The 18916-nt window shown below is 39.4% G+C and overlaps 1 protein-coding gene across 2 annotated transcripts in view; it reads left to right on the top strand.

The window, feature by feature from the left end:
* cnbd1 (cyclic nucleotide binding domain containing 1) overlaps nt 1–18091 on the top strand; it is a 148491-nt gene extending 130400 nt beyond the window's left edge. Inside the window, exons 11-13 of one of the 2 annotated variants that reach the window (XM_063061641.1) lie at nt 5303–5370; nt 10942–11001; nt 17344–18091. In XM_063061641.1, coding sequence (XP_062917711.1) covers nt 5303–5370; nt 10942–11001; nt 17344–17472 — 257 coding nt within the window. In that variant the 3' untranslated portion in view covers nt 17473–18091. Of the gene's footprint in view, nt 1–5302; nt 5371–10941; nt 11002–12051; nt 12292–17343 lie in introns of those variants that run through there. The other variant, XM_063061649.1, reaches the window with a different exon arrangement.
* Nucleotides 18092–18916: the final 825 nt, after the last annotated feature.

The following is an 18916-nucleotide window of genomic DNA, read 5'->3' as shown; positions in this document are numbered from 1 at the left end:
ATCAAGGATATGGTGCTGGGAAACAGCATTCAGGTGGAAAATTAGCCATTATCTTTACAGCATAGTGGAGCAATTCATGGGACCAGATGTCTCCTATTTGTATTGCTCATGTGCATAGCAAAGATTATTTAATACAAATCATCATCTTGTTTTGGAAATTTATAGCTGCATATCAGTGAAATGTCCTCTGAAATTTATTTATTTACAACTTATAGAGCATGGAAACAGGTTAATTCAGCCCACCATGTCCAAACAGACCAGTGGGAACCCATATGTATTAATCCCATCTTGGAGCATCTGGCCCATAGCCTTCAATGCTCAGGTGATTTGAATGATCACTTAGTCACCTCTTAAATGCCACTTCCATCTCCTCTCTGTCAGTGCATTCCAAATACTCACCACTCTCTCGGTGAAAAGGAACCCCCTTCAAATTCATGATAAATCTTTTACCCTACCCCTAAATCTATGTTCTCTAGTTTTATTCACCTATGCAGTCTTTCATAATTTTACAAACCTCAATACCCTTCTTAATCTCCTGCGGTCCAGAAGAAGCAAACTCAGCGTCTTCGATCTCTCATCATAAAATGTTCCATCTTAGAAAACATCCTGGTTAATCTCCAGCACATCCTCTCCAGCACCATCATATCTTTCTTTCCTATAATGTGGTGACCAGAGCAACGGCATGAGGTCTGACTACTGTTGGAGCATAGCCTCCTTGCTCTCATAGTCAGTGCCATGATTAATGATGTGCAACATCCCATACTCCTCCTTAACTTCACTATCTAACTATACTGTCAACCTTAAAAATCTTTGAACTTGCAAGCAAGATCCCTTTGTTCCTCAGTATGCCCCAGGACCATACCATTCATGGCATACACCTTAGCTACATTAGTACTCACAAAATGCATTGTCACACTTATCAAGAACTGCTGTTTCTCAGGTCATTTGACCATCAAAAAAACCTTTCTATTATGGTCATTATTCTTTTATGGATTTATTGAGTTTATCCGTAAGAAAATGCATCTCAGGATTATATATACTTTGACCATAAATTTACTTTGAACTTTGAACCCTATGTCTAAGGCTGCCATCCACACTGTCAACAACTCCAGCAATTTTAGTGGCATCTGCTAGCTTACTAATAAAGCTGCCTACATCCACATCATTCACATACTGCATATTACAAACAAGGATTCCAGCATCAATCCATATTCAACACCACTCATCACCGACAGTGAGTCAAAAAACAACCCTCTAACATCACCCACTCTCTCCTATTGCCAAGCCAATTTTGGATTCAATTTGCCAACTTTCCCTGCATTCCCTGGTCCCAAATCTTGTGGACCAGTCTTCTATTCAGGATCTTGTTGAATACCTTACTGAATTCCAAGTAAACCAGATCTAATGAGGTGTCTTCATTAATACACTTTGCAGCTACCTCAAGAGTTTAAATCAGTTTGTTAGACAGTACTTACCTTTAACAAAGCTATGCTGTCTATTTCTGATTCACCTTATCTTTCCAAGGAGATGTAAATCTTGTTCCTCAGAAGTTTTTCCAATAACTTCTCTTCTACTAATGTTGGGCTCACAAATCCATAATTGTCAGGTTTTTTTTTCTGCTGCCGTTAAAAAGGCAGATCACATTAACAGTTTTCTAGTCCTCTGGCACCTCACTTATGATCAGAAAAGATTAAAAAATTTCAGCCAGAACACCAGCAATCTCTTGTAACACACGGTCAAAATGCTGGAAGAACTTAGCAGATCAGGCATTATATATGGATAGAAATAAATAATCAGTCTCTTTACTTGCCTCCTTCAGCACCCTGGGATAAATCTCATTTAGTCCTTCCAATTTATCTACCTTTAAGTCCAGTAAGGTATTGAGTACTTCCATCGTTTCACATTAGTGGGATTGTATTACAGACCACCCAATAGTCAACGAGAATTGGAAGAGCAAATCTGCAGAGAGATAGTAGGCAACTGCAGGAAACATAAAGTTGTGGTGGTAGGGGATTTTAATTTTCCACATATTGATTGGGACTCCCATACTGTTAGGGGTCTAGATAGTTTAGAGTTTGTAAAATATGTTCAGGAGAGTTTTCTAAATCAATATATAGAGGGACCAACTAGAGGGGATGCAATATTGGATCTCCTGTTAGGAAACGAGTTAGGACAAGTGACAGAAGTCTGTGTAGGGGAGCACTTTGGTTCCAGTGATCATAACACCATTAGTTTCAACTTGATCATGGACAAGGATAGATCTGGTCCTAGGGTTGATGTTCTTAACTGGAAGAAGGCCAAATTTGAAGAAATGAGAAAGGATGTAAAAAGCATGGATTGGGATAGGTTGTTCTCTGGCAAGGATGTGATCGGTAGGTGGGAAGCCTTCAAAGGAGAAATTTTGAAAGTGCAGAATTTGTATGTTCCTGTCAGGATTAAAGGCAAAGTGAATAGGAATAAGGAACCTTGGTTCTCAAGGGATATTGCAACTCTGATAAAGAAGAAGAGGGAGTTGTATGACATGTATAGGAAGCAGGGAGTAAATAAGGTGCTTGAGGAGTATAAGAAGTGCAAGAAAATACTTAAGAAAGAAATCAGGAGGGCAAAAAGAAGACATGAGGTTGCCTTGGCAGTCAAAGTGAAGGATAATCCAAAGAGCTTTTACAGGTATATTAAGAGCAAAAGGATTGTAAGGGATAAAATTGGTCCTCTTGAAGATCAGAGTGGTCGGCTATGTGTGGAACCGAAAGAAATGGGGGAGATCTTAAATAGGTTTTTTGCGTCTGTGTTTACTAAGGAAACTGGCATGAAGTCTATGGAATTAAGGGAAACAAGTAGTGAGATCGTGGAAACTGTACAGATCGAAAAGGAGGAGGTCCTTGCTGTCTTGAGGAAAATTAAAGTGGATAAATCCCTGGGATCTGACAGGGTGTTCCCTTGGACCTTGAAGGAGACTAGTGTTGAAATTGCAGGGGCCCTGGCAGAAATATTTAAAATGTCGCTGTCTACAGGTGAGGTGCCGGAGGATTGGAGAGTGGTTCATGTGTCCTCCCTCTTGTGGTCATTTTTCCATGATTGTTGCTCTTCTCTCCACCCTTCACAGGGAAACAAATGAGATTTGGATTCTCGGGCAAATTGTTTCTCTGGATAGTGAATAACTAGGGCACGGGCATTGATCCCTTTGGATGACACCCATCAATGTGATCCATTTGATTCATTTTCCATTGTTTACCAATTGTTAGTCCACATGAGTGTGTGACTCCCCTCTCTGCTGGTCCACCTGCTTGTCACCTGAATAAATCCCTGTTTACCAGACACAAGAGACCAACCGTTCCAGCTAAGGATTCATTTAGGACCTCACCTTCTGGCCTTACAGTAGATTGCCCTGTTGTTCTTAATAGGTACAAATCTTTCTCTAACTATTCCTAAAATAATTAGAAAATACCTTACGATACTATTGTGTATCAGTGACCCTTCTTTGCTTTCCATGGGTCCCAGCTATGCCAGCCTTTTTGTCAGCTACATGGAACAGTCTATGTTCCAAGCCTGCAGCAGCATCAATCCTCAACTTTTCCTGCGCTACATCACTGACGCATTGGTGCTGCTTCTTGCACCCATGTGGAGCTTGTTGACATCAACTTTGCCTCCAACTTCCAGCCTGTTACCAAATTTACCTGGTCTATTTCCGACACCTCCCTCCACTTTCTTGATCTTTCTGTCTTTACCTCTGGAGACAGCTTATCTACTGATATCTTTTATAAACCCACTGACTCTCACAGCTACTTAGACTATACCTCTTTGCATCCTGTTACTTGTAAAAATGCCATCCCCTTCTCTCAATTCCTCCACTTCCACCGCAGCTTCTTGCAGGATGAGGCTTTTCATTCTAGAATGTAGGAGATGTCCTTCTCCTTCAAAGGAAGAGGCTTCCTTTCCCCCACCATCAACGCTGTTCATTTTGTGCATGTTTACCTTGCCCCATCCACCCGCCACCCCACCAGGGGTAGGGTTCCTCTTGTCCTCACTACCACCCCACCAACCATCACGTCCAGCACATAATTCTCCATGACTTCTGCCATCTCCAATAGAATCCCACCACCAAGCACATCTTTCGTTCTTCCCCACTTTCTGCCTTCCATAGGGATTGCTTCCTACGCGACTTGTCCATTCATCCTCCCCACTGATCTCCCTCCCGGTGCTTATCCTTGCAAACGGAAAAAGTGTTAAACCTGCCCCTACGCCTCCGCCCTCACTACCATTCAAGGCCCCAAACAGTCCTTCCAGGTGAGGCGACACTTCACTTGTGCGTCTTTTGGTGTCATCTATTGTATCTGGTGCTCTCAGTATGGCCTCCTGTATATTGATGAGACTGACGTAAATTGGGAGACCACGTCACCGAGTACCTACGCTCCATCTGCCAGAAAAAGTGGGATCTCCAAGTGGCCATCCATTTTAATTCGACTTATCATTCCCGTTCCAACATGTCAGTCCACTACTCTACTCCCACAATGAGGCCACACACAGGGTGGAGGAGCAACACCTTGTACTCTGTCTGGGTAGCCTCCAACCTGATAGCATGAACATCAATTTCTCGACCTTTGGGTCACCATTCCCATTCCCCTCTCTCACATTATCTCCTTATCTGCCCATCACCTTCCTCTGGTGCTCCTTCCCCTTCCCTTTCTTCCATAGCCTTCTGTCCTTTCCTATCAGATTCCCCCTTCTCCAGCCCTTTATCTGTTTCACCAACTGACATCCCAGCTCTTTACTTCACCCCTCCCCCTCCCAGTTTCACCTATCACCTACTACCTTATATTTCTTCCTCCCTTCCCCCACCTTCTTACCCTGACTTCCCATCTTTTTTTTCTCCAGTTTTGATGCAAGGTCTCGGCCCAAATCATCAACAGTTTACTCTTTTCCATGTTTTCTGGCCTGTTGAGTTCCCCCAGCAGTTCGTGTGTGTTGCTTGCTTTCCTAATTTCCTTGTTAAACACCTTCGTACACTTTGATTCTCTTGATAAATCTTCCCTGTCTTTACTTCTTTATATCTGCTACATCCTTACTTTTTTATGTTTATCCAACCTTTGATATTCCATGTCATCCAGGATTCCCTCTATTTGCCTTCCTCGGCATTCACCTTTACATGAGTGTAAGGGCCTTTATTTCACCTTTGAATGCTTCCTACTTTGCAGGTGGAAACTTACTTATACGTAAACATTTTCATTATACATTTGCAGGATCTATATTATTTTAATAAAATTAGTTTTTAAACTTCTTTCATATTGCTTTTTTTTCCATGCAGAACTTGATTCGGTAATTCAAACGCTTCTTCAGCATACAGCAGAACCAATCCTGGGTAACCTCACTCAGGTGAGTAAAGCTGCATAATAACTGTAGGAAATTGTTTCAATACATTATTGGGCCTCACTAAAATGGATGAAAAGAATAACTGGTACAGCAGAAAAATTTAAATGTCCATGCCGCTAGGTCTGCAAATTATATTTTTAATTTGACAATATAATTTCCACAAAAAAGTGGCATCCATCATCAAAGGAACAGAGGTACTAAAGTCTTAGATCCTACACTGCCAGGTCATTACCCTATAATCATCAGGCTCCTAAATCTGTGTGGGTAACTTCATTTACGGACTCTTACAACTCACGTTCTCAGTATTATTTTTATTTGCACAGTTTGTCTTCTTTTGTACATTGGTGTTTGTCAGTCTTCGTTTATGTAAAGTTTTTCATTAAATTCTATTATATTTCTTTTTCCCCTGTAAAAGCATGAAAGAATATGAATCTCAAGGTAGTATATGACAATATATACATACTTTGATATTAAACTTATTTTGAACTTTGAGATGGAAGAAAGCTATTAAAAAATCCAAACTTAAAAATATTGTAAAATGTAATGACAATATCGATATATCATTGGATATATTTAAAATGGAGGTTAATAGCTTCTTTATTAGCAAGAATGTCAAAGGTTACGTGAAGAAGGCAGGAGAAAAGGGTTGAGGGCGAAAAATAAATCAGCCATGATGGAATAGCAGAGCAGACTTGATGGGCCAAATGGTCTAATTCTGCTCTGATGTATCATGGTCTTATAAAATTAATGCTTAAAGATTTTAAGGTTTGATTAAAAAGAAACTAGGATCATTTTTATTTTATCTATCTACAAAAGTGGTTTTAATAATAATAGCCCCAGTGAAAAGTTAATAACCGTTTTTCCCTGTACACCTTGTGTCTTATTTTAGGGTAATCTTTAGAATTCCATGTGCATCAGCCAAACACCTAAATATCTCCAGTAACAGTATCATACAACAAGCAACTGTTTTTTCTCATTCCTAAACTACACTAGACAAATGATATCGATAATTGAAATTGCCTGAGTATAAGTTTATAGGACACAAGTATGAACCGTAAATGTTTAGAATCAGATATTGCAAGATGAATTGTGCAAGCCTTGTTACAGCAGCTGGTAATTTTAAAAGACGGCATTAGTTGATGCATCTGAAAATTTGTGGATGATATAGTTAGAACTGGAATTATTCTTATTTTTTTTCCTTTCAGTTTAGGATCCTTGCTCTGTTTATTAAAAATTGGAAAGGGATTTTTACCTGAAGCATTAATTATATTTCTCTTTTCAGAGAATTTTTCTTTGTAGTTGACCATCCTAAGACCACAAGTTATAAGAGCAGAATTGGGCTATCGAGTCTGTTCTGCGATTTCATCATGGCTGATCAATTTTTCTCCCTCAGCCCCAATCTCCTGCCTTCCCACCCCCTGCCCCCCGTGTCATTTAATGCACTCACCAATCAAGAATCTATCAACCTCTTCCTTAAATATACAAAAAGTCTTGGCTTTCACAGCTGCCTGTGGCAACGAATTCCACATAATCACTACTCCGTGGCTAAAGAAATTGCTCTTCAACTCTCTTCTAAATGGATGCCCCTCTATTCTGAGGCTGTGTCCTCTGGTCTTAGACTCTCCCGCATAGAAAGCATCCTCTCTACATCCATTCTATCAAGGCCTTTCACCACTCAGTAAGTTTCAATTAGGTCACCCCTTATTCTGCTGAATTCCAATGAGTACAGTCCTAGAGCCATCAAATGCTCTTCATATGACAAGCTGTTCAATCCTGGAATCATTTTTATGAACCTTCTTTGAACCATCTCATGTTTCAGCATGTCCTTTCTAAGATAAGGGGCCCAAAACTACTCACAGTACTCCAGGTGAAGCTTCACCAATGTTTTGTAAAGTCTCAACTTTATATCCTTGCTTTTATACTCTGGTCCTCTTGAAATGAATGCTAACATCAAATTTGCCTTCCTCACAACAGATGCAATCTGCAATTTATCCTGTAGGGAATCCTGCACAAGGACTCTCAAGTCCCTTTGCACTTCAGTTTTTTTTTGTATTTTATCTCCATTTAGAAAATAGTCAACCCTTTCATTTCTTCTACCAAAGTGCATGACCATACATTTCACGATACTGTTTTCCATCTGCCACTTCTTTGTCCAGTTTCCTAATCTGTTTAAGTCCTTCTGTAGCCTCTCTACTTTCTCAGAACTACCTGCCCCCACCTATCTTCATATTGTCTGCAAACTTTGCAGCAAAGCCATCAATTCTGTCATCCAAATCAATGACATGCAATGTAAAAAGAATCAGTCCTAACTCAGACTCCTATGGAACACCACTAGTCACTGGCAACCAACCAGAAAAGGATTCCTTTATTTCTATTCTTTGCCTCCTGCCAATCAGCCACTGCTTTATCCATGCTAGAATCTTTCCTGTAATACCATGGACTCATAGCTTGTTAAGCAGTCTCAAGTGTGGCATCTTGTCAAAGGCTTACTGAAAGTCCAAGTGCACAACATGAACTGATTCTCTTTTGTCTATCCTGCTTGTTATTTCTTCAAAAAATGCCAAATGATTTATCAGGCAGGATTTTCTCTTGAGGAAAATATGATAACTGTGGCCTATTTTATCGTGCCTCCAAGTACCCTGAAACTACATCCTTAACAATTGACTCCAGCATCTTCCCAACCACTGAGGTCAGACTAACTGGCCTAAAATTTCCTTTCTTCTGCCTCTCTTCCCTCTTGATGAGTGGAGTAACGTATACAATTTTACAGTCTTCCGACCCATGCCAGAATCTAGTGATTCTTGAAAGATCATTACTAACGCCTCCACAATCTCTTCAGCTACCTCTTTCAGAACCCTGGAGTGCACACTGTCTGGTCCGGGTGACTTATCTACTTTCAGACCTTTCAGTTTCCCCTAGGACCTTTTCCTTAGTTATGGCAACTTCACACACTCTGCTGACACTCTCAAACTTCCAGCATTCTGCTAGTGTCTTTCTCAGTGAAGACTGATGCAAAAAACTTATTCAAAAAAGCTTATTCAGTTCATCCCCCATTTCCTTGTTTACTATTACAATCTCTTAAGCATCCTTTTCCAATGGTCTGATATCCACTTTCACCCCTCCTTTACATTTTTTGTATCCGAAGAAACTTTTAGTATTATTGGCTAGCTTACTTTCCTTCTTAATGACTTTTTAGTTGCCTTCCGTTCATTCCTAATTCTCTAACTTCCCACTATTTTTTGCTCTATTGTATGCCCTCTTTTTGGCTTCTATGTTGGCTTTGACTTCTCCTGTTAGCCACGGTTGTGTCATCTTGCCTTTAGAATACTTCTTACTCTTTGGCATGTACATATCCTGTGTCTTTCAAATTGTTTCCAGAAATTCTAGGCATTGCTGCTCTGCTATCATTCCTGCCAGTGTACTTTTCCAGTCAATTCTGGCCAACTCCTCTTTCAAGCCTCTGTAATTCCCTTTATTCCACTGTAATGCTGATACATCTGACTTTATCTTCTCCTTCTCAAATTTCAGGGTGAATTCAATCACATTATGATTACTTGCCACTAAGGGTTCATTTATCTCAAATTTTAAAAAATCAAATCAAGTTTAATTATCATTCAAACCATACATCTGAGTGAGACAGTGTTTCTCCAGGGCCAAGGTGGAAATCATTCAAAATAGCAAGCAAACATTCAAAAATAGCAAGTAACATAATTCAAAATATCTAGCAAAGAGGCACATTCATTGTAAAAAAAAAATCATATATAATACAAGTCCCTGTGCGACAATGTCCTGCAATGGTACAGTCTCCCAGTAGTGTACAGACGCATGCAATCCAGCCTGTCATTCCACCGCTTGAACGTGGGAGGGCAGCATTGACGGGTGAGGCTAGGCCCCAGCTGAACTCAACTATGCTGTAGTGCTTCTGCATCTCCACCTCCACCTGGACTGCAGCAGAGGCAACCCTAAGACTTGAGGCCTAGTTCTTTCTACCACTGAGGAAACACCGCGCCTGTGTCGACTGACCCGCCACTGGACAAGGGTTACACACCTGTAGCAACTTACATTATCACTGTTCAACAGAGTCTTGCGATTGCAAGTGAAATGTCTGAGACAATTTCCCACGGTCATACCGCACCAACTCTGATGCTTTCGCATAGCGGACAACACGGTCTACAGACAGGTCAACTCTTTCGTACCCAAACTGTCTCCTCTGACGTATCAGCAATATCCGATATCCTGACTGGTTCCTCCGATATCATGGTCGATCCCTTCAACACCTCAGCCGACTCTGCCGCCGACACCAGTCCAGTTACTCCAATCAGTGAAGAGCTCACTGATGGAGTAGCCCTGCAGTACCCAATTTTCTTGGAGTAGAATACCTAAAGTTCAACCTATTCTTACCCTCATTGGCAGCAATTTAAAGATTACTATCCTGGAGATCCTGCTTTCAGCTTTCTACCTTGCTCCCTAAAATCTCTCTTCAGGACGACTTCACCTTATCTACCTCTGTCATTGATGCCAATATGTACCAAGACTTCTGGCTGCTTTCCCTCACCTTTGAGAATGCCATGGACCCGATCTGAGACATCCCTGATCTTACACTTGGGAGGCAAAATACCATCCGGGTGTCTATTGTGTCCACAGAATCACGTCTCTGTTCCTCTGAATATGGAATCTCCTATCAACACTGCAGTCCTCTTTACCTCTCTGCTGTTCTGCCAGAGACCTGCTCACAGTGGCTTCTCCCATTAAGCCACCCCTCTCAAAGTATCTAAAGTTGTTTAGTTATTATTGAGGGAAACAGCCACAGGTGTACTCTGCACTGGCTGTGCATTTCCTCTCCTTCTCCTGACAGTCACCCAGTTAACTGTATCCTGCAATCTAAGGGTGAGAACCTCACTGTAGTTCCTATCTATCACCTCCTTGTTCTCCTATATGAATTGAAGGTCATTGAGCTGCAGCTTCAGTTCCTTAATACATTCTCTCAGGAGTTGCAGATGTTGCACCTGGTGTTTATCTTGGAGACTCGAGACCTCTCAGACTTCCCTCATCCCACACACAGTACAAAACACTGCTCTTGGAGCCAATCTCACAACACTACTATGCCCTAACAGATAAGGATGAACAAATAAGAACAGAAGTGATAAACCTACCAAGTACTTTACTTCACCCAAGCCTGATACCCCAAAGCCACTCTAAACACTGGCACACTCAAAGAGTGGCTGCTCGGCTTGCGCTGTGGCCCTTCCTAATGAATCTCTCTTGTTGACTGGTCATTCCTCAACTCACAGGAACTACCACAAAACTCTACCTTTATAGATCCTGAACGCAGACCTGACTGAAAGGTAGCTCTTTTTATGCACCGCCTCTTGCTGATCGGTGGTTCCTCAATTGCTCACGCCCTGGTAGTTTAGAATCTATCATCCTCTTAACACTAAATTAATTGTTGGAGTAGAGACAGTTTTTCTTAAAATTTCAAAATCACATATAAAAAATTAAACTAGGTTTTAATTATAAACCTTGCATTATTTGTTCATAAAAACATTTTTTAATTGAGTTTTTTTGATTATGCAGGAAGAAATCAGTAATAGATATGTTTTTCTGGAAAAGGAGAAAAAGTGGAGAAAGTTTAAGGTAAATGCATTTAATACAAAAGGTTTCATTGACTGACTTGGGTGAGCACATTTAATATTATAAATCCTGCTAACGTTGGTATGTTTAACGTGCCTACTTTAAGCTTCTAAGTTTTGTGACTTCAAATAACATTAATCTTGGGATCACAAACACGAGGAAATCTGCAGATACTGGAAACTCGAGCAACACACATAAAAAATGCTGGTAAATGCAGCAGGCTAGGCAGCATCTATAGATGCTATACCTCTTCCAATAGTTGCTGCTTGGCCTGCTGCGTTCACCAGCATTTTTTATGTGTGTTGCTTAATCTTGGGATCCTAGGTAAGGTGCCAATATTCCTTGAACAAAATACTATCAGATTTTAGAACTGTGGAAAGTAGCTAGGCAGTTTTCTAAAAGGAAACAAGAAAGTGATATCAGAGAAGAAATTTGAAAGCTTCAAAATGCTAGGAGTCAGACGGCTCTGGAAAATGTATTGGATCTGGATCCAACCTAAACTATTTCAATTTGATTTCTACAAAAGTCCATGTTTTCTAATGATAGAAAAGGCCTTAAGCTTGTGGTTGCCTGTTACTTTAATCCTCTAGCCCATTTCCATTCTGATCTATCTGCCTTATCTTCTTCATGATTCAACGTCCAATATAAGCTTGAAGAACAGCACCTTTATTTTCTATCTGAAAATATTGCAGCCTGTCTTACTTTATAATAAGTACAACATTCTCAACTAACTCACTCTCTCTGCTTCGGAACTGGTCAATTCAACCTTAGGTCATCTATGCCGTAATATTTTCTTATTTCCTCTCTCTCTCTCTATTATTTGCTTAATATTCCCAGATTTTCATAGCTCCAACATTTCTTTGCTTGTGTTTTCCCTCATTATCTGCCTTCAATAACCCATCAACAAGATCACTTCAACAATTTATCTCAAATAGCAATGCTGACATCAAACTTGTTTTATCTATTGATGCCTTGCCTTCTGCATGTTGATTTCTCTCTTTCTCTGTGCTGATGAAGAGTTGTTGATTTGAAACGTTGTTTCTCTTTCCACAGATGCTGCATAATCTGCTGATTGATTCCTGTCTTACATTTTTTGTTTTAGATTTCTAGCATATATAGTATATTGATTTTTATATTAATATCAGTCCTACTAAATCAGTTCTTCATTACTAATGTAATTGTTCTTGCCAGCAATGAAACATGTTCTCCCTGCCTGATCCCATTTTGTATGTTTTCTGAAGTTCAAGAACAAAAATTTAAGTGTACCTCCCATACGATCAGTTTAGTTATCTAATTCCAGCTCCTGTTGGATCACATCAGTGCTATCAGTTCTCACTTTTCTCTGTCAATAATTACAACTATTATAGGAGCATTATTAAAGCAAAAATAAACACTGGCAATAGTTCTGCCCCACTCAATTGCCTCTTCTCTCCCTTACACATTGCCTATAATCCAAATGTAGTCTTATCCCACCTGATTCTTGCCTTGTCCTTATAACTTCTGTGTTCTCTCATTCCTGCTATTGCTGAACTCAACTTGTTTGTAGATCCATTGTTGGCTTTCATGACCTAACTGAAATACTGACCATTTTGGGGCCAAAGCCCTTCAGTAATCGCCATTGTCCTTTCATCAACTTGCTTTTTCTCAGAAATATTTTGAAATACTATAGTATGATAAATATGGCTGTATGAAGGTATGTTTTGCATTGCTGGATTAATGAAATGGGGCTCTAATAGGCTAGGGATGCAGATTTGGCAATTGTGCATGAAGATAAGTACATTCAATCGTATAGAAGTAATTCTGATTTTCTGGTCATTACCTTAAATAGCAAAGTCAGAAATGTTATCCATATGGTATGCTAACTCAGCATTGATTTTATGTTCTCTCTAATTAAGCTTGTCCTATAATACTTAGCCTAAATTGTCTTCAGTTAATGAGGCTACATCTCTAGATTGTGAGTTGCAGTTTCTGCCTGTTGCAGGGGTGCATTCTGGATCTCACACAATCCTCCTTTGATTTGTTAAATATTAAAAGTGCAATGTAGGGAAATTATAACCCTCAGATTAATGTAAAACTTTGCTGTGCCAAAATTCCATTTTATCTTTAAAAGGAGGCAATGAATAGACTGTATGTCCTCTCTTTGACCTGGTGTATGCAGTCCGCTATGAATGCATTTACAAACCCGAGGTTAAAAAATTGCAAGACACCCCACAACTGTGGGAATGATAAAATCAGAAATTAATGGGTATCCTGTAATGCTGTGTTTCAAAGAAGAAATTCGCAGAGCATGTTTTGGGGGAAACAGTTTTAAATAATTTTATCTTCTTCCAATTCGTCCACCAAGGTTGGCATGGTAGCGTAGCAATTAGTGAAATGCTTTACAGCAGTCAGAATATCAGGGATCATTTCCTGTCGCTATCTTAAGACGTTTGTATGTTCTTCTTGTGAGCGGATGAGATTCCTGTGGGCAGTCCAGTTTCCTCCCATTTCCTAAAGACTTTTTAGGTTAGGTTTAGTAAGTTGTGGACCTGCTATGTTGTCACCAGAAGCTTGGCAAACTTGTGGACTGTCCCCAGCACATGCTCAGACTGTTGGTCATCAATGCAAATGACGGATTTCACTGTATGCTTTGATGTTTCGATGTATATGTGATAAATAAAACTAATTGCAATCAAAGCTTCATTTATTATCAAAGTATACAACTCCGGAATTCTTCTTCTTCAGATAGCCACAAAACCAAGAAAGAAAAGAACAGCAGCATGTATGTTCACCCCCAAATCTCTCCGCCCCACACAAAAAAACAAACAAAAATGGAACGGGTATATCAACCCCCAAATCCCCCTCCCCTTCATACAAAAATGGAGAAAGATCGTGCGAAAAACACAGAGTAAAAAATACCATGAGACTGAAAAAAAAGTCCACATCCAAAATGCAGAAAATCAGGGCATCATTCTCTCTCTCCGTAGCAGAGTGATCTCACCAGTAATAAAAAGGCTGTCTCCCCTCTCTGGCAGCAGAGTGATCCCCCAGCGATAAAAAGCCAGACAGCTGACGTTTCAATCACCCTCATTGCTTTAATTGGCAAACATTGAAAGCTTTAATCAGCGAAATAGAGTCAAACATCAGCTCACAGCCTTCTTGCCAGGAGGTTCCCACAAGCTGCCTCTGTGAATTCCCTCAAGATGACCTCCAAGCTGCAAATTGCAGGCTCCCGTAGTTCCAGAATTATATTCAAGATGAAAAACAAACATAGAAGACGTAAAGGCATTGAAATATACTGTTTTATGATCAATCCAGCGGATGTCGACCAAAGGGGCATTGTACTCAGGCACCACCTTGACTAGAATCTTAATCTTCATTAAATATTTTTCTACATTCTAAACCAACACAAGGAGAATTAGGTGGCTCACTAATTGAACTCTTCTTCTTTAACTCCTTGCCATATCAAAATTAAATAATGGAAGATGCAGGTTTGTGATATCTGCAGAACTCCAAAATGGTGTGCTTGGAAACTTTGAGATCACAAAGGCCAATTGTTTTCTATTTTAAAGGTTTTAAATACCGAGGAGAGAAATTAGGTTACAAGAGTTACAAGAGGTTCAGGTACGATTTCTGGAAAGCCATCTCACAGGCAAAGTGGCAGTTCAGGATCAGAATTAGAATTAGAATCAAGTTTAATATCACTGGCTTTCCAGAAATCGTACCTGGACCTCTTGTAACTTTCTTGGGCGTCAGACTTGATACTTCTGAACTGGCCCTCAGCAGACTGCGGGATTTCATGGTTCATCCAGGGCTTCTAGTTGATGAATGACTTTGCAGTCCACTTGAACAGCAATTGTAGTTGCGATTAAAGCCTCCCAATATTGTGAAATTTGTAGACTTCATGGCAGCAGTACAATGAAATACACGATAAATAAATATAGAGGAAAAACACAGTTAAATTAAGTATATAAACAAGAGAAAATCTGCAGATGCTGGAAATCCAAGCAACCCTCACAAAATGCTGGGGGATCTCAGTAGGTCAGGCAGCATCAATGGAAAAGAGTAACCAGTCGACCTTTTGGGCCGAGACTCTTCATCAGGACTGAAGAAAAAAGATGAGCAGTCAGAATAAGAAGATGGGGGGAAAGGAGGAAGAACTACAATGTTGTAGGTGTTGTTTGAAATCGGGAAGGGGGAGTGGTGAAGTAAAGAGAGGAAAGTGGATTGGTGAAAGAGATAAAGGACTATGGAAGGGGGAATCTGATAGGACTGGACAAAAGACCATGGAAGAAAAGGAAGGAGGAGGACCACCAGAGAGAGGTGATAGGCAGGTAAGCAGATAAGGTGAGAGAGGGAAATGGGAATGGGGAATGGTAAAGGAGAGTGGGGGGCCATCACCAGATGTTCGAGAAATTGTTCATGCCATCAGGTTGGAGACTACCCAGATGGAATATAAGGTGTTGCTCCTTCAACTTGAGTGTGGCCTCTTCACGGCAGTACAGAAGGCCATGGACTGACATGTCAAAATGAGAATGGGAAGTAGAATTAAAATGGGTGGCCACTGGGAGACCCTGCTTTATCTGGCTGACGGAGCGTAGGTGCTCAGTGAAGCTGTCTCCCAATCTACATCCCAATCCAATATACAGGAGGCCACACCAGGAGCACCTGATACAGTAGCACTTATCCTTGCAAGCAGAACAAGTGCTACACCTGCCCCTACCCCTCATCCCTCACTACCATTCAGGGCATCAAACAGCCCTTCCAGGCGAGGCAACACTCCACCTGTGAGTCTGTTGGGGCCATCAAAGTCCTTGTGTATAGAATGATTTATCTAGATGGCATGCAACCAAAAGCTTTGCACTGTCTCTCAGTACACAATAAACCAGTTACCAATTGCCAACTATTAAACTGCATTTTGATTGCATTTGCCAACATGCAAATTCATGAACAATTGTTCTTAAATAACAAACTAAACTCAAGAGTTTTTCTAAGAATTAGATACTTGGATCTAGGATTGAATATAGGATGAACTTGCATTTCTGTAATGAACCACATGATCATAGCATCTTATAAAGCAGTTCAGCAAATAAGAGCGAATGAGGTATTTAGAATTCTGGTAAGTAAATGCAGCAGCTGCTTAGCAACAAGTAAGGTATCACTAACAGTAATGAGATAATGACCATATTTTTTGTGTCAGTGAAAGAGGCTGAGTAGTAAATGCCGTCCAGGAAGCTGAAGAGAACCCATTTGTTCTTCTTTGAAATAATGCCACGGGACTATTTATGAGCACTCACAAAAAAGATGGTACTTCTCAACAGAACATGTCAGATCTGTTGGAGTAGTATTGAACCCTTGTCTTCTAAACAAGTGAAGAAAATGAGTCAATTCTGGAAAGCTTTTTGTAAAATTTTGGGATGATCAGTCTTATTGTTTTAGGGATTCTGAATTATATAGATATTATTTTCATTTGAAAAGAATAATTAAGAATGAAAAATCAGATTCATTGCTACATTGAAGTCATTAATTAGATGTGGGATGAGTAAAAGATAAAATATTATTTTATTCTGGTCTGTTTATAAACAATGAAGGAAATGTCATCTGATGATCCCATCTGGTAAATATGGTGCTCAGTTGATAATGGGACCCTAGGGTCCTAACTTGTCATTTACCTTGAGTTCCACAAAATAAATCACTTGGGATCATAGTGATTGCAATATTTTTTGCCACTTAAGGTAAAATGGGTAATTACCCAATCTGAAATACTTCCCAAAGCTAATTTGACACTGATGAAGAGTCCCAGAAATAAATGGAGAACAATGCAGGAAAGGTAATCAGTTGATAAATATACAAGCATTTGTTTGACTCGCCATCAATACACTATAACTGCCAAGAATTGCAGCAACTTACCAAGACTTCTTAGACAGATTCTTTCAAAATCATGTATTCCATCACTCAGGAAGACGAGCACAACATGCCACAAAAATGCCACTACCATCAGATTTCCTTCCAGGTCATAAACTGCACTGACGGACATTACATGCTAATTCTTCATTACTACAGAGATCCATATCCTGGTACCTGATTTCTAACAGCACCATTGAGAATCTTCAACAAATAGATGTAGCAGTTCAGGAAGACAGTTCACAACGGGAATAGGGGATGGGAATAAAGAGTGAACCAGCCAGCATTGCCCTCATCCTGTGTTTAAATTTTTAAAAAAGGTGTGTTGCAGATTTATTTACTGCAGTTTGGAATGAGTCCTGTGTGCTCAAGTAAAATTCTGTAGTAATATTACAAGAGATAGGTTACTTGTCCTATTTGAGAATGAAGAACTTTGATTAATTTTGCTGTCATTTCTAATAGGAAAAAGTGATCAAAGAAACCATTTTGTACAGAGGAATAAAATTTGATGTTGGAAAATGGAACCAAAGCTGGAGTAGAAATGAACGATCAAAGGCAAAACTGTGTCCTTCGTTTAAGTCTATGACCTGATTGAAACAACAAGATGGATCTTTAATCATCTAATTCTTACTAACAATTGGAGTTCACTATTTGTGCTCCCATTTCCCACCTCTTATGTCTCTTAAAAAAGTATATTGCCGTAGAACAGGAAACTAAATATTATTTTCAGTATTTCCTTTATTTATTTTCATTATTTAAGACTGTTGTGTCTTATAAACAATGTACATGGTATGATCTTTCATAGTGTATTACTGTATTGTTTTCCCACTTTCACTTCACATACTGAAAAATACTTTATTTGTCGGCTACAAGGGGATTCAATTAACTTATTTTTCTCCAGCAAATAAACCTTCAATGAATGACATAGCAAACGGATATGTCAATTAAATTTAGGTTTCCTCATTAGAGTTATATTTTTGTATTTGGTATTATTTATTTAGAATGCTTACTCTGGAAAATCTTAAATGTAAAGCTACATGACACATGATCACAAAGCTTTTAGGTTAATCTCATTGCAAACAAAAGGTCTAATAACCACAATCATACAAATTTTACTAGCATCAGTAAGAACATAGCTGATGCAAATACTGTACCAGACCAATGCCAATTATGAACTACGTACAAATGTAGAACTTAGGTGCTGGAGGAAGTCACATGGTTTCTCAAATTTGTATTGATCTTTGATAAAATCATGACTGATCATGATTGTTTTTGATTAGTTATGAAACACAACTTTTATAATTACTGTAAAATATATCATTTATAAAATTGTGTTTTTCTCCAAATGCTGCGTGTATTGATTTGCTTCCATTTTGATCACAATTCAGGCATTTACCCCACTTGCATATCGGAAGTAGTACAGACTGATGGTTATATTGGAATCAGAATCAGGTTGATTTTCACTGACATATGTCATAAATTTATTGCAGCAGTAATACAGTGCAATACATAAAAATGCTGTTACTATAAGAAATATAAAAATAATTAGGTCGTTCAAAAAGAGCACAAAAAGTGGTGTTCATGAACCATTCAGAAATCGGGTGGCAAAGGAGAAGAAGCTATTCCTAAAGTGGTGAGTGTGTGTCTTCAGCCTCTTGTACCTCCTCTCTGATGGTAGTAATGAGAAGAGGACAAGTCCTGGGTGGTGAGGGTCCTAATTGATAGATGTTATCTTATTGAGGATATCTGTGGAAGATGGCTTCGATGGTGGAGTTGACTGAATTTACAACCCTATGAAGCTTTTTCTGATCTTCTGCATTGGCATCTCCAAATTAGACTGATGCAACCACTCAGAATGCTATAACAATAAGTACTTTATTGATCCTGAATGGGAAATTCTTTTGCTACAGCAGCAACATTTAAAAACACACTTAGCAATGTGCAGACTTAACTAGTAATAAAGTACAGAATAATAATATACACAATAATAATGATAATAATAGAAGAGTCCGGGTTGTGGCCAAGGACAGATCAA

Source organism: Mobula hypostoma, chromosome 1, assembly GCF_963921235.1.
Source record: "Mobula hypostoma chromosome 1, sMobHyp1.1, whole genome shotgun sequence".
NCBI classification, from domain to species: domain Eukaryota; kingdom Metazoa; phylum Chordata; class Chondrichthyes; order Myliobatiformes; family Myliobatidae; genus Mobula; species Mobula hypostoma.
Note: the sequence above shows the minus strand (reverse complement) of the source record. Positions and strands in the feature narration are given on the sequence as shown.